This window comes from Pan troglodytes, chromosome 10, assembly GCF_028858775.2.
Source record: "Pan troglodytes isolate AG18354 chromosome 10, NHGRI_mPanTro3-v2.0_pri, whole genome shotgun sequence".
Lineage (NCBI taxonomy): Eukaryota > Metazoa > Chordata > Mammalia > Primates > Hominidae > Pan > Pan troglodytes.
In genome coordinates this window covers 17,461,495-17,477,809 of record NC_072408.2, presented here as the reverse complement: position 1 = coordinate 17,477,809, position 16,315 = coordinate 17,461,495, and the positions used below count along the sequence as shown (strand labels likewise).

The 16,315-nt window shown below is 41.9% G+C and overlaps 1 protein-coding gene across 9 annotated transcripts in view; it reads right to left on the bottom strand.

Annotated features, from left to right (window-relative positions):
• The window catches only part of LOC104001467 (putative uncharacterized protein encoded by LINC00269), a 36,148-nt gene extending 26,686 nt beyond the window's left edge, over positions 1–9,462 (bottom strand). For 3 of the 9 annotated variants that reach the window (XM_054664067.2, XM_054664065.2, XM_054664066.2), the window contains exons 1-3: positions 7,842–8,367; positions 3,363–3,476; positions 1,435–1,508 (exon numbers count right to left, since the gene is read on the bottom strand). In XM_054664067.2, coding sequence (XP_054520042.1) covers positions 1,435–1,508; positions 3,363–3,476; positions 7,842–8,276 — 623 coding nt within the window. In that variant the 5' untranslated portion in view covers positions 8,277–8,367. Of the gene's footprint in view, positions 1–1,434; positions 1,509–3,362; positions 3,477–7,841; positions 8,368–9,327 lie in introns of those variants that run through there. The other 6 variants (XM_063786337.1, XM_016922968.4, XM_063786340.1 and 3 more) reach the window with 6 other exon arrangements.
• Positions 9,463–16,315: the final 6,853 nt, after the last annotated feature.

Sequence of the window (16,315 nt, the reverse complement as noted above, 5' to 3'; positions counted from 1 at the left end):
AACGCTTGCTTGGACCAGTATAAGCATGCCAGGGCAAATATTTAGGAGCACGGGTCTTTGAATAAATTTTGCTTCTAAGAGAAGTTACTGTTTATTTCTAATTAGATGGGGAGGAAAGTCTTTGAAGAGGAACCTCTACTTTACTTTTTACAATATTCCCCCTTTTTTTATTTCATAATTCCTCCTCAGTCTTGTTTAATATGTTTTGACTTAATTCTTTGTCCTTCTAAGAGAGGTAATTTTTTTTTAATAGGGTGGAGGATAGTTAGGAGTTAACTCTGTAAGAGCAGCAGAGACAAGTTTTTGTATAAAACCTTGAAGGCAGGGCATAATATAACAGTCTACAAGAATAAGTACACCAATAGTAAGGGCAAACGAGGTGAGAATTGAAGTTAAATTTTTTTTTAATTTATGGTTACCTACCAGACCAACATGGATTTAAATTTTGCAGCTATTTGATTTTTGTGCTTTAAACTTATTTGGCACTTCTCACGGACCTTAATAACATTTATGTAAACCTGAGGATTAAAGGACTCAAGGAGTTTCCTTTGGCCTGCGGTGTTTTGTTTTTACCTTTTTAGATTGACGAAATGCCAGCGTGAAGCGGACAGCCAATTGGATTAGAGCACAAGTACTGCTCCAGTTATTTGGCCGAGTGTCCAGTAAAGGTCTTCCACAGTACCACTATACATTTGCTTGGGGATGGCTAAGCATGGACTGATGGGCAAGTTCTTGGAAAGGCTTGGGCTTCTTGTATCCTTTTATGCTTTCAAGGAACGCCAAATTTTCCTCCTGCCATGAGAGGCACAAAGTAAACTTGGCATTTAGAGGTGGAAGCTGGATTGCCCTCGGAGGCTGACCCGCAGGGTGCTGAATTTCAGGAAATAGCAGAGAGAGCTCAGTATGATGGATTATCCCAAGCAGTGGGATTTTGAAAAAGAGCCACCATACACTCCATATCTGGATGACAAGGAGACCATCCAAGTGGAAAGGAGATAATCTGGGCCTCTGGCCTACCGTGTGTACAAGCGTAATAATCGCTTTTATTTAAAGTGTGAATGGATTATTTAATCCATTTCAGCCAGGAATTTGCATCTTGATATTTTGTCTTGATGGCTACGGTCTGTCTTAGATATCTTATTTTTACAATAGACACCCTAGTTTTATTAGATGTGGGAGCAACTGGTGTGGGATCTAGAACTGAGGCTACTGAAGAAGGGGGAGATGGGGGAAAAATCCATATTTTAAAAATACCTAGGGGGTCTTTTCCATTTATGTCAATCCCCATACCATAGAAGCCAGTAAGGGCAGGTCTAGAGTTAGTTAAGGTGGAGGTGGTGATAAAAGAAGGACAGGGTTACATTGATAAGGCTGACAGTGAGAAGGGGTAGTCCTTTTAGTGAAATAGATGAGGGGTTTTAGATTTGCACAAACCTTTTTTGTGGAAGTCCAGCTTTGCTCCTGGGTAGTTTAAGGGATGTGGTCCCATTTACTACAAGGTTGCCAGCCTGTAGGAGCAGAAAATCAGCATCTTGGCTGCAGGTCATTACAACAATGACTGCTAGGGGTACCTGTGTCAATTAGAGGGCTGGGACATAAATATTTGTGTGAAAAGGCTAGCTGTTGTTGATATTTTACATTTCCACAAGGTATGACAGAGCAAGAGTTAAAGGCAATGGTCTGAGGTGAGTCAGACTTAGTTACATTAATAACAACGGAGCTAGTAACAAAATAAGGAAAGGCAAGGAAGCGATATAGAAGGTATATGAAAATTAAGCTTTCTTTAACTTAGTAGGGCTTAATCCTAGTACAGTAACCCATGATTCTGAGAGGAAGATGTTTTCTTGACTCGAGTATGGTGGGGCCATTTTTTTCTTGGCTGTGCGGACGGCAGTCTCAGTGGTTAATAGCATAAAATAGGATTCTTCCCAGGCTGGCTTGAGTTTTTTTTTCTTTCTATCTTTTGATGAGGATGTGGTTTTCAGGCTGGTGCTGGTGTACTGGAAATTCTAGGGGTGCTACCTGTGCTAAAAGACTTTTAGCTCCAAGGGAAGGGAAAGTGGAAGATAGATTAAGTATATAATTTCTGCTGCATATCCTGGGGCTTGAGGCCTCATAGTTATGCCCCTTGCTCTATTCCTGCTCAGCGCTGCCCAGGAGACACTGTGGCCCTGCCCCCTCTTAATGTTTGGCCTTCTTATGGCCTTCACCACCCTGCACTCTGTGGCCTTGGGGATGAGGGTCCTTGTGACTTAGCGGGTTGCCTTTAGGCCTTAAGAAAGCCAAGCACCATTTTATATTTGACAATGTTTTTGTATGATTTTATACCAGATAAGTTAAATTTTACCATTATATTAATGTGCTATTAATGTTCAACTTAATTTTAATAAAATCTTGTAGACATTATTTATGCAATTTTAATGTCTAACTATAAGGTAAGACTTTTATAGATTCTTTAACTTTTTATAATTTTTGTTAAAGAGCAGGTTAGTGCTTTAAGAAAAATCTATAGTGATTTTATTGTAATGTCCAGTTCACAGAAAAACTGGATGATACCCCTTTAACTTTAGCCAATATGTTAACACACAGAATTTCCTTTACAATTAACATTTTAAAACTTGCTTAAATCTTTAAAACAGAAAAAAAGTTTAGCCTTTAATGTAGGTAAAAATCCGTACCTCCTTATAATCCTGTTATTAAAAGTATTTTTTTTTACATACCTTGTACATAAACTGTTTTTTTAATAATTTTACATTCAGGAGGCCTGTTTTTCAGTTATACAATATTTTTTGCATAAATTCCCTTTTATAGCTTTTCTTACGACTTTCACAGACAATCTTCAGCATGTCTTAACTTTCTGCCTTCCTTTTTCACTATTTTTCTAGTTTCACTCTCTGTATCTTCCTTTGATTTCTGTCTCTTCCAGTTTCTCTCTTACTTACTCTTTCCCTCTATTTCTCTCTCTCTCATTTGCGCTCTATTTTCCTCTCTCTCTCTCTCTCATCCTGTTTCCCTTTCTTTTCCCAAGTTCTCCTGCTCCTGCTGCGAGCCCTGCTGGGCCATGGCACGGGCCCCGCCCCCACGCACACGCGGCTGTCTGTTTCTCCTGTGTTTTTTATTTTTTATTTTTCCTGATTTCCCTTTTTATATTTTTTCCTTTCTTTTTACACTTAGTTTCTCTGGCTGGGTGGGTGGGATTTGCCCGGCTGTAGTCTGGGCCCCAGGCAGTCACCGGCCCAGAGGATTGGCAGATGCCTGCTGCAAATTGCAAGAATTATGCCCTTTCACCTCCTCTGCTCTCCTCCCGGCACCAGTCCCCAAGCTGTTTTTCATATAGAGCCGGGCTGGGGAGAGGGACTTACCCCTTGGCGTGCCTGCCTGGCTGTTTGGCTCTGTGCTTGCTGTTTTTGCTTTCTTTCCCTCTGACTTCCTCTCCTAGTTTTTTTCTTTTCTGCTGGTCTTTCTTTTTTCTCCACCTGTAGCAGGATTGATAAGGAATCAGGAACACCAAGGGGTTGAGGAGGATTTTTATTATTTAGGTGCACTGGCCCAGTTGGATTAACTTCCAAATGACTGAGCCCTGAACAAAGAGTCAAGTTATCTTTTAAGTATTTTGTCTGTGGGGGAAGATTTGTGCAGGGGGAAACATATTACAGAAGCAAGAAACAAAGACAGTTATTCGATTGAGACATACATTACATTGTTTCTTACTTTTCAAGGAAAAGCATGTTTTATGACTTGAGTTTATCTGTCTAGTGACCTTGCAGCTGCACAGCTAGAGAAACAGGGTCTTCACAATGCCTGGGAAAGGGAGAGATAAGGCTCACTAGCCACAGAAAAACAGGCAGTTAATTTTTAAAGGACTCCAGTTCTTTCTCTTCCTCAGGGGGAATTGGGTTTTCTTACATACAACTGAGTTTTTGCTTACACATTCTTTAATTTCTTTTAATTCCTGTTCCATTCCCCCCTTTGGTGCTTTTTATAACAAATGTGTTAAAAGAAAGCACCACTATTTGCCACGTCTTCGTGGAGCTGAGCTGCTGCTTCTACCAGCAGTGACTGATATCTGGTTAATGCCATCATCTGCATGGTAGTGTATCGGGCCACTATTGCCTCCATAGTTGACTGAATACTCCTAATAAACAGGGGTAAAAGGCAAGGGAGGATGAGGCAGATGCCAAGAATAACCAAGAACCCACCAATGAGGCTTTTGAATCCTCTAAAGGCTGAGAACCATCCTCCAAACAAGGAATCCGGGGACCACCCGGACCAAGTCTGAACTGGAATATGGGCCAATGTGTGCATTCTAGCTGTGATTTCCATGACAGCTCAACCATTATCATCAATTTCTAGGCAACAGTTGGTTAAATTAAATTTTCCACATACTCCTCCTTCTGAGGCTAAGAGGTAATCTAAAGCCAATCTATTTTGATATATAGCATTCCTCATTTCTGTTGTTGTATTTTTTTCCATGTGAGTTCCTTGGCGGAACTGTTTTAAAAAATCTGGGGGCCACCATTTCAGGTATGGCTAGCCTCCCATTGGATAATTTTTACCATCTCCTTTTAATGTAGTTTTTATTTTTCTGGGCAAAATAAGCCCTTTCATTTGGAGTGTAGCTTGGGATATCCAGGAGAGGAATCTCCGGGAGGAGAGGCATAGCTAAGGCTTCCTCTTTAAAAGGTGGAGTTGTCATTGCAGCCTGCTTTGCCTCTTTGTCTGTTTTCTTATTTTATTTTATTTTTTTAGCCTTTAGTATTCTTCCTTTTTGGTGCCCCTTGCAGTGCATCACTGCCACCTTTTGGGGCCTATACAGCATTTAAGAGCTGTAGAATTTCTTCCTTATACTTTATTTCTTTACTTTCAGCAGTTAAAATTATTTTTTCTTTGTAAATAGTCTCATGAACATGCAAAGTGGCAGAAACATATCTGGAATATGTGTAAATATTTGTCTTTTGGTCTTTTGCTAGCCAGAGAGCTCTTGTCAGAGCTATTCTGCTTTCTAAGCAGAGGTTTTTGTAGGCAAAGACTGCACCTCTACTACTGAATCCAAAGTCACCACTGCATACCCAGCTTGGCGGACTCCCTTTAGTATGAAACTGCTTCCATTAGTAAAATATTCAATGTCCAGGTCCCTGAGGGATGTATCTGTCAAATCTCTGTGGCTTAAGAACACTTCATCTATCACATTTACACAGCAACGAAGGGGGTTTCCTGGCACTGACTCGATGAGGAGCAAGGTAGCCGGGTTTAGGGTATTCACCATCTCTAAAGTCAGTTTATTAGCTTCTTGTGCCAGTAGGGCAGTAGCAGCTAGTGCTTTAAAACAAGGAGGCCATCCAAGTGCCACAGAATCTAACTGCCTGGATAAGTATGTCACTGGGCAATGCCATGACCTTATGGCTTGAGTTAGAATCTTTATGGCCTCCCTTTCACTTGTGGACATTCAAGAAGATAAGCTTAGTTAGTTAGATCTGGCAGTCCTAAAGCTGGGATCTGAGTCAAGGCTTTGATTTTTTGAAAAGCCTTCTTCTGGTTGGCCTCCTAGAGGAGGAGTCCTTCTTTCCTCCTCTTTGTGGCTTTGTATAATGGCTTAGCCACAAGCAAGAAATTTGGGATCTAAATGCGGAAGAACTTTGCTGCCCTTAGGAACGCTCTTATTTGACGCCAGGTGGTTGGAGTAGGAAGTGCACAAACAGCCTGCTTTTGTTCACTACTAAGCCATCTTTCCTCTTGGCTTATGTAAAAGCTTAAGTACTGGATACTTTTCGAGCAGATTTGAGCTTTTTTCTGACCCTTTATATCCTGCCTTTCACAGCAGTCTTGGGTTTCTCCTGGGTGCAGTAGCCTTTGGCCAGTGGTTTTTTCATACCATGGCCTTGACCATTCTCCTTATTCTTTTGACATTTATCCTTCTAGTGTCCTTTTCTTTTGCACCATGTACATTAATCTCTCTCTAGCCTTGGCTGGCTTTCAAATTGCTGTCCAGACTAGCCTTTTCCACAACTGCATTCACACCCGCATCTATGCCTCCTTGCAAAGCCAGCCTCTCTTCCCATAAGGGCTGCTGGTTGTAAATAAGCCTTTATTAAGCCTCCAATCAGCTTTCTTCTTTGCCTCCTGGTCTCAGTTAATGTACACCTTGGTAGCCACTTTAATAAGCTGAGTAGCATTCACACCTACGGAGCTTCTAACTTCTGCAATTTATGCCTGATATCTCCTTGGGCCTGCCTTACAAATGCCGTATTTACCATTCACTGATTTTCAGCAGCCTCAGGGTTAAACAGAGTGTACAAGCAAAATGCCTATAAAACTGGCTGGTGCTTTTATCTGCACCACGGAGCACCTCTGAGATTTTTTTATATTGGTTGCCTTTTCCTTTTACCATCCTTTAGCCTTTGCAGAAGTGCTTCTCGGCACTTTTGTAGGTGCTGAAGCTGGACTGCATCGTCTGGGTCCTAGTGGGGGTCTGCTTGTCCTCTTAAGAGGCAGAAGCATAACTTGGGCATGGCTTGACCTGAGACGGCCTGCCTACCTTTTTGAGCCTTTCGTTTTAACTTCCTGGAGCTCTGATTTCTCCTTCTCAGGTGAGAGTGGGAGCATGTATCTGTTTGAACTTACCTCCTTAGGGGCAATTAGCCTTGGTAAGGGGGTATAGATTGGAATATAGGTAGGAGGGATCTCTATTCCATCCTGTGATTCTTGCAAAACTGGTTTTCTCTTTCCTGAGACTTTTTTTTTTTTTTTTGGTCTGCATAGCTTCCAGGGCAGCTGACTTTCACTTTCGGCTCGGTGGTGCTAGAAGCCTCTGTGACTTTCCCTTTAACTCCGTAGCTGCCAGCACAGTTGGTTTATCTCAGCGTGAGCTGCGAGCATTCTACAATAAACTGCTAGGCAGGGCTGCGTACATTTAGCCATGAGTCAATATAAAGACTAGGTCTGAATGCCCTGGCTGTCCTCCGACCCTAGTCACCACCTTAAAACACACGGCCAATTTCTCTACAGTGCCTTCGGCCAGCCACCTGACACTAAAAGAGGGCTATTGTAATTCACAGTATGTCTTTAACTTTTGAACATCCAGTTTCATCCCACAATCACCTCTAAATCCTTTCTTTAAAATTTTTATCATGCACTCCAAAGGAGTTGGTTTTGACGCTTTCCCTCCCATTTCCTCCCTTGCGGCACACTCTCACTCTCACTTTCACTCTCAGGTCCAGCAGACCCGGTCCTATTACAGGAGTTTCCGACGCTGCTTAGCCAGGAAGGTGTCTTCCCCTGTCACAGCCTGCTACAGCTGCAAAGCTCGTCCTATCAGCTGTATGCAATGTCCTAGGTCTGATTTCCCCCACACTCGCCTCAGAGCACACAGCCCATGCTAAGGGATCTGTGCCTCCCCATGTCACTCCCTGCATTGGCCTCCCCCGAGACCATCGCTTTCACACACTTTCACACACCTTCCTTGCCCCAGGACTCCTCATTGGACGAAATGAGCCTCTCTCATGTCCCGGGTGGGCCTAGTTAGGCTCCCACTTTCACACACATACCCCACTCCTACTGCAGGAGTCCTCATCGGATGAAATGAGCCTCTCTCATGACCTGGGTGAGCCTAGTTAGGCTCCCATATTCACACACATACACACACCACTCCCAGTTCCTGTCTCCAGATCCAGTGAACCACTTTCACTTTGTTAGTGGGGACAAAAGCTTCATCCAAATTGGCAGGCCACTCCTGCTGCCCCCAGCCACTCTGGGTTGGATTAGTGGTCAGTCCCCGGGAGGTGATCAAGCTCCCCTTTGTCCCTATGGGACGGGCTTTCCTGCCTTGGGCCTATACTCCTTACCACAGTTCCTGAAGTGCTGGTATCATCCTGCAGCCCCATCCTTGGTTCCATTGCGCTGCCAGGCAGGGTGCTGGGACGTGGGGAGAGCTGGTCTATATCCGGGTGAAGCTCAGCTGTGGCACACCTTGGATGCCGGGTCTCTCCTGGCCCCGGGGACCTAGTATCGCAGGCAAAGGGGACAGTAAATCTGTCATCTCCAATCCTGATGAGCCCCCAGAAATGTATCGGGATACATAAGGAATCAGAGAGACCAAGGGGTTGAGGAGGATTTTTATTATTTAGGTGCACTGGTCCACTTGGATTAACATCCAAAGGACTGAGCCCCAAACAAAGAGTCAAGTTACCTTTTAAGCATTTCGTGGGTGGGGGAAGATTTGTGCAGGGGGAAGCATATAACAGAAGCAAGAAACAAAGACAGTTATTCAATTGAGACATACATTACATCATTTCTTTTCAAGGAAAAACATGTTTTATGACTTGAGTTTATCTGTCTAGTGACCTTGCAGCTGCACAGGGAAATAGGGTCTTCATAATGCCTGGGAAAGGGAGAGATAAGGCTCACTAGCCACAGAAAAACAGGCAGTTAATTTTTAAAGGACTCCGGCTCTTTCTCTTCCTCAGGGGGGAATTGGGTTTTCTTATATACAACTGAGTTTTTGCTTACACATTCTTTAATTTATTTTAATTCCTGTTCCATGCCAGCCACCTATGCTGCTGTTTTCCCCCTCCCTCCCCTTCCCTTAGGGAAGGCACTGGTGGCAGTGGGGCTATTCTTTCTTCCCCCAAGAAGAAAGGAAAGGGGGGTTCTGAATATTTTTCTTACTACTGGGAGTTTGTGTGAGGTTCAACGCCCCCCCCCATGGGGATTCCTCACCTCTTTCTGAGGTTCAACCCCCCTCATGGGGATTTCTCACCTCTTTCTGAGGTTCAACACCCCTTCTATGGGGATTTCTCACCTATTTTTAACCTCCAAGACATCCCGACTAAGGAATAATCTACTGACCCTGCAGTTTCTCTCTCCTTGGTACATCCTAACTAAGGAATGCTTTACCGTCCTGTGGCTTTTTTTTTTTTTTTTTTTTTTTTTTTTTTTTTTTAAGTCCCGATCACCAAGGAAATACTTTATCGGCTCCCACAGCTTCTTCTTTCTTGGCCTGTGCACAAAGTTGTCACCACAGTATGTGAGGATCCTTTAAGCTAGGCTGCTGGCCAGTTTTGTTTTTTTTTTCTCTCTGTGTTGCTGAGAGTGTGGGTTTATTTGTCTCAATTTGTCATCCCTGAGGGCCCCTTCAATGAGGTAGGGGAGTGCACTCCCTCATGAGAGAGGACTGGAGACCACCCCTGGAGGAGAATGTATCCCCATACAGACTGCCACCAAATTGTTTGAAATGCTTGTTCCCCAGTGCCATAAAAAAATAGCACTTGAACATAAATTTATTAAGGCCTTTTTTTTTTTTTTTACTTCCTGCAGAAAGGGTGTACTCACCAGCAGTTTTGCCACGAGTGTACACCAAACAAAGGAGACAGCGTCATTTATAACCTGCCGCATCCACCCTACTGCTGTGTCCAGTTTCCATTGACTGGAACAGGACCTCACATTCTGTATTTGTCCCGATTGGCTAGCAACTTAGAACTTTTTAAAAGAGGCAAAGGTAGAGGAGAACAAAGGAAGGAGGAAGTAACTTGTGGAATGCTGAGAAAGGTAAAAACACTTTTAAATAAGGAAGAGGAACAGGCTATGACCTAACGCTTGCTTGGACCAGTATAAGCATGCCAGGGCAAATATTTAGGAGCACGGGTCTTTGATTTTGCTTCTAAGAGAAGTTACTATTTATTCCTAATTAGATAGGGAGGAAAGTCTTTGAAAAGCAACCTCTACTTTACTTTTTACAGAATAAATGCAGGCGAAAAGAACATAAACTTTGCCATGGGCAGAATGTTATGGACAGAATGTTTCTGTTTCCCTGAAATTCATGTTTGAAATCCTAACTCCCAATGGTATAGTATTAGGAGGCGCCTTTGGGAGGTAATTTAGGTGTGAAAGTTGATTATAAGAATTGAGTAATTCTTTTCATACCTAAATAAAACAGAGTGGAGAATCCAGTGGAAAAACACCCTGGGTACAAAGCATTGCTCCAAGAATATAATTATCTGCAAGCCTGGCTGCTGAAACTGCCTGTTGTAACCAGAAACCAGTTTTATCTGTAGCTTCTGAAGTAGCTTACTGCAACTCTAGAACTAATGTTTGCTCACACTGTTGTCACGCAAAAATCGGAGCTTGCCAGCTCACAAATATCAATGAACTTTCTCAAAAAGCAATATGTAAAACCTCTAACCTTCTCTTTGCTCTTTGGAGATACCGAAGACCACGTGTATGCCCTGAACTGCGATTCTTTCTTCCCAAATAAAACATTACATTTAGAGATTTGTGTCTGCATTTTTATTTTTACTTTGACATAATATTATAGGAGTTACTAAGAAACTCTTTTAGGCAGATAGGGAAAAAAAGGGGTCCTTGAGAAATTTTTGTTTCTTTTAAAGCAGCTCCAGAAACGTTTCTTGTCTAGCAGGAAAGCGCTGGCTCTTAGAGCTGCCTGGCAAGCTTTGATGTGCGAATGCCAGCCATTAGAAACTGGGTCTACCCAATCGTGGCAATTCCTGCCCTCTTCTTCCTGCTCTTGCCCCGACATGTGCCTGGTAACATGGCCGCCCCCACATATCCCCATGAGTATAGAACATCATGATGCCCTGCATTTGCATATTAAAAGGCTAGGGTAAGAGGGCCAAGTTTTTCATGGGCTACATGAGTGACATGCCTGATCAAACCAATCCCCTTAGCCCTATGCAAATCAAACACCACCTCCTACAGCCTCCTCATATAAGTGGCCACTTTTCTGCAGCACATGGGGTTTTCTCTTTGTTTAAATCCCTCCTCCCTCTGTCCCTACAAGGGAGCTGTTTTCTTCTTCCTTCCTTCTTTCTTGCTTATTAAACTCTCCTCTCCTTAAAACCACTCCACGTATGTCCAAGTTGTTTTATCTAATTCGGTACAAGATTAAGGACACTAGTGTTCTTCTAGTCATCATAGCCATATCAATACTTGGTGCAGAAGGAAGGACCAAAGGTGATTCACCTTAAGGAGACTCACCAGACCTTGGAACTACAGCATGAGGTACCCACACTGGGGCTCTTTAGGGCCCCTGACCCTGACTTCCACGGGTCACTTCTTCTCCAGCTTGGAGAGTCTCTCTTAGAACTCCCAATTTTGATTTGTTTTCTGTTTTATTTGGGATTTGGTGAGGAAAGATCTTTTCCTCCTTGTTTGAATCTCTTGTTGAAGAGGACTCTTTTCCTCTGTTGACCTTGTCTATGAAGTTTGAACCTAGAGGTTTGAATGAGGAAATTTTTTTCTTCATTTGGAGAAGGCCATTGTTTTTCTTGGTAAGCATATACTTTATTTTTCTCCTGTGCTTGCATTTATTTTGCTTTTACATATTCAGTGCTTGTGTTTCACTGGAGTTTGTGCATTTGGCAGTTGACTAAATCACCTAAATAAATTTAGTTACAAATGAACTCTCAAAGTTCAATGACATGAGAATTAGGCTCTGATTTTTTTTATCTTGCCCAAATTCATACCTAAGGAGTCTGGGGAGTCATGCCCTACAAACCATAAACTAACATCACATGGGTTTCATTTAACCCTGTATATCATGACTTACTTTCCAATCTGACTCTGGCATAACATTATGTGACAAAGAAGAAAGTCAAATGTTTTACCCCAAAACATGTTTACTTGCCATATTTTGAAATGGCCCTGCAAAGCTGTCCTTTGTGGGGAGAAATTTGCATATGTAAAGAATCTCTATTAAAATATCTGGATCTTTTTCTCTAGGCCCTCCCAATCCTAAAGAGACTAACTAAGAGTCTAGCACCTTTTAAATATCTGAATAGGATATCATTCTATTGTCTCTAAGAGCAGCCAATATAAGACTTCAAAAGAACCTTGGTCTCCACATCCTTTTATCTTAACCTGAATATTTATTTTCTATCAACCCCAGGTCTTTAGACAAACTCAACTAATTGTCAACCAGAAAATGTTTAAATTTACCTATAGCCTGAAACTACCCCCTCCCCACTCCCCACCTTCCTAATCCCTGGCTTTGAATTGTCCCACCTTTCTGGACCAAACCAATGTATTTCTAATATGTCAGTAAATTGAGTTATATACCTATAATTGTATATATATATATATGTGTGTGTGTGTGTGTGTGTGTGTATCCTTTGATAGATGATTTTATTGACTACTTTTTGTTTGTTTGTTTATAGCCCCTCTGGCTAATCTTTGTTCCTTAAATACAGAGAACTTTGGGAGCTTTGGGAAGTTTGCTAATTTTTTCTTTTTTAGAATTTTTTTTTTCCCTTGCTTTATATTCCTCAATTTTATCACAGAATTAGCAAATGGCTTGTAGGAAAAGTGAAGATTTGAACACTGTCTGTTTTGTGCTGCTCTAATAGAATACAAAGACCAGATAATTTAGAATGAACATAAATGTATTGGCTTACAATTCTAGAGGCTGAGAAGGGGCCAGCATCTAGTGAGGTTCTTCTTGCTGTACTATCAAATGGAAGGAGGTGAGACTGGGAGAGAGAGAACCCACTCCTCAAAATTTTTTTAAAGGCACTAAACTCACTCACATATAAAGGCGGAACTCTTATGGGCCTTAAAGGCTCCACCTCCCAATACCATTATATTTGCAATTAAATTTTAACCTGAGTTTTGGAGGAGACAAACATTCAGACTATAGGAAAAACCTTCAAATATTCGGTATTGTCACCCTAGTCCACATAACCACTACAAAAATTGCTGGTTTCACTTTCTGCAAACATAGGTTCTCTGTCTTGGCCAGACTCTGATCCATGAAAAAGAAAAATGACAAAAGTAGCAGATTGTTGATTTTTTCTCCCTACTCTGGAATTAAAGTCATTTGGTTGTCATTCCATAGATCTCTGATTCCTTAAAAATGCATTTTTGGGGAGATCTGGCAAGATGGCCGAATAGGAACAGCCCCAGTCTGCAGCTCACATCAAGAGCAACACAGAAGGCGGGTGATTTCTACATTACCAAATGAGGTGCCCAGTTCATCTAATTGGGACTGGTTAGGCAGGGGAATGCAGCCCACGGAGGGCAAACAGAAGCAGGGTGGGGCGTTGCCTCACCCCGGAAGTGCAAGGAGCTGGGGTACCTTTCTCCCCCAGCCAAGGGAAGCCATGAGGGACTGTGCTACCCGGCCCAGATACTACACTTTTCCTACAGTTTTTGCAATCCACAGACTAGGAGATTCCCTCATGCACCTACACAACCAGGGCCCTGGATTTCAAGCACAAAATTGGGCAGCTGTTTGGGCAGACATCAAGCTAGCTGCAGGAGTTTTTTTGTTTGTTTGTTTTCCCCAGTTGTGCCTGGAACCTCAGCGAGGCAGAATCATTCACTCCCCTGGAAAGGGGGCTAAAGCCAGGGAGCCAAGTGGTCTCACTCAGCAGGTCCCACTTTCCTGGAGCCCAGCAAGCAAACAACAACTGGCTTGAAATTCTCACTGCCAGCACAGCAGTCTGAAGTGGACGTGAGACAATCAAGCTTGGTGGGTGGGAGGGGCATCTGCCATTACTGAGGCTTGAGTAGGTGATTTTTCCCAACAGTGCTAAGGAGGCCAGGAAGTTCAAACTTGGCAGAATTCACCACAGTGCAGCAAAGTATCTGTGGCCAGTCTGCCTCTCTAGATTCTTCTCACTGGGCAAGGCATCTCTGAAAAAAAGGCAGCAGCCCCAGTCAGGGGCTTATAGATAAAACTCCCATCTCCCTGGGTCAGAGAACCTGGGGGAAGGGGCAGCTGTGGGTGCAGCTTGAGCAGACTTAAACATTCCTGCCTGCCGGTTCTGAAGAGAGCAGCAGATCTCCCAGAATGGTGTTCGAGCTCTGCTAAGGGACAGACTGCCTCCTCAAGTGGGTCCCTGACCCCCATGCCTCCTGACTGGGAGACAGCTCTCAGCAGGGGTTGAGAGACACCTCATAGAGGAGAGCTCTGGCTGGCATCAGGCCAGTGCCCCTCTGGGACAAAGCTTCCAGAAAAAGGAGCAGGTGGCAGTCTTTGCTCTTCTGCAGCCTACAGGGGTGATATCCAAGCAAACAGGGTCTGGAGTGGACCTCAACTACAGCAGGCCTGCAGAAGCGGAGCCTGACTGTTCGAAGAAAAACTAACAAACAGAAAGCAATAACATCAACATCAACAAAAAGGACCCCCACATGAAAACCCCATCCAAAGGTCATCAGCCTCAAAGATCAAAGGTAGATAAATCCATGAAGATGAGAAAAAAAAACAATGCAAAAATGCTGAAAATTCCAAAAACCAGAATGCCTCTTCTCCTCCAAATGATCACAACTGGTCTCTAGCAAACCTAGATGATGGATTGATAGGTGCAGCAAACCACCATGGCATATGTATACCTATGTAACAAACCTGCACATTCTACACATTTATCCCAGAACTTAAAAGTAAAAATATAATAAATAAGATTAAATTAAATTTTAAAAGATACTTCCATATGCATGTTTATAGCAGTGCAATTCACAATTGCAAAAATGTGGAACCAACCCAAGTGCCCATCAATCAACGAGTGGATAAAGAACCTGTGGTATTATATGTATATGATGGAATACCACTCACTCACAGAAGGGAATGAATTAACGGCATTTGCAGTGACCTGGATGAGACTGGAGACAATTATTCTAAGTGAAGTAGCTCAGGAATGGAAAACCAAGCATCATATGTTCTCACGCATTAGTAGGAGCTAAGCTATGAGGATGCAAAGGCATAGGAATGGCACAATGGACTTTGGGGACTCAGGGGAAAAGGGTGGGAAGTGGGTAAGGGATAAAAGACTACAAATAGGATGCAGTCTATACTGCTCGGTGATGAGTGCACCAAAATCTCACCAAATCACCACTAAAGAACTACCCACGTAACCAAACACCACCTGTTCCCCAATAACCTATGGAAATTTAAAAAAAAAAACTAAAAGTTTAATTTCATTTACTGCCACCTATTTTGTTGTTGTCATTGTTGTTGAATAATTTACTAATACATATAAGTGCTCAAACATATTGCCATTAATTTTGTTTTACGAGGTCAGTTAACTTACAGGATACTTGAAAAAAACTAATTATATTTCTCTTACATTTACCAGTCTACCTTTCTGCATTCTTTCCTGTAGAAGCAGGTTCCCATCTGATACTGTTTCCCTCATTAAAAAGAACATCCTTCAGCATTTCTTACAGTGTGGACCTGCTGGCAACACATTCATTCAGCTTTTACTAACCTGGAAATATTTTTATTTTGCTTCATTTTTTAAAATTAAGTTTTTAATTTGGTATAATTGTAAGTTCACATGTTACCGTAAGGAATAACACAAAGAGATCCCATGTTTCCTGTCCCAGTTTACTCCAATGGCGATGTCTTGTAAAACTGTAACACAATATTACAACCAAGATATTGATAATGATACAATCAAAATACAGAAGAGCTCCATTATCACAGGGATCCCTATATAGAGGAAGCCACACCCACCTTCTACCTCTCCCCCATTCTTGATTCCTGAAAACCATTAATCTGCTCTCCATTTTTATCATTTTGCCATTTCAAGAATGTTATATAAATGGAATTGCATAGAATGTAAACTTTTTTTGTTTCAACATACCTGGAGATTTATACAAGTTGTTGCATGTTCCTTTTATTGTTGAGTAGTATTCCACTGTATTTATGTACCACAGTTTAACTCATTGAAGGACTTCTGAATTGTTTTTAGTTTGGGGCTATTACAAGTAAAACCACTATGAAAATTTGTGTCCACATTTTGTATATTTGTAAGTTTTTTTTCTCTGGAATAACTATCCAAGAGTGCAACTGCAGAGTTATGTGGGAGTTGTATGATTTGTTTTTAAGGAAACTTCCACAGGATTTTTCAAAGAGGCTGTATCATTTTACATTCCTACCAGAAATGCATGAGTGATCTAGTTTCTACTCGTCCTTGTTGACTTTTAATATTGTCACTGTTTTTATATTTGCCATTCTGATAAGTATGTAGTGATATCTCAGTACAGTTTTAGTTTATTTTGCCATCTGTATATCCTCTGATTCTTTCCTCTGTCATCTTCATTACCCTATTGAACCTGTCTAGTGAGTTTTGCTGTTGTTGTTTTTGTGTCTTTCAGTTTTATAATTTATAATTTCTTTTTTCACACACACAAATGTGCGAAATGTGTGAAAGTGTTTCTTAAATATTACAAGATACAATATCAACTAAAAATACATTATATTAAAATTGAAAGCTTCTTGGCATATGTTTTAATGCAATTTAGGTGTGTGGGTTGATATTGTCAAACAAGGGGAAAAACGAAATAAAGTTCCAAAATTTTTTTA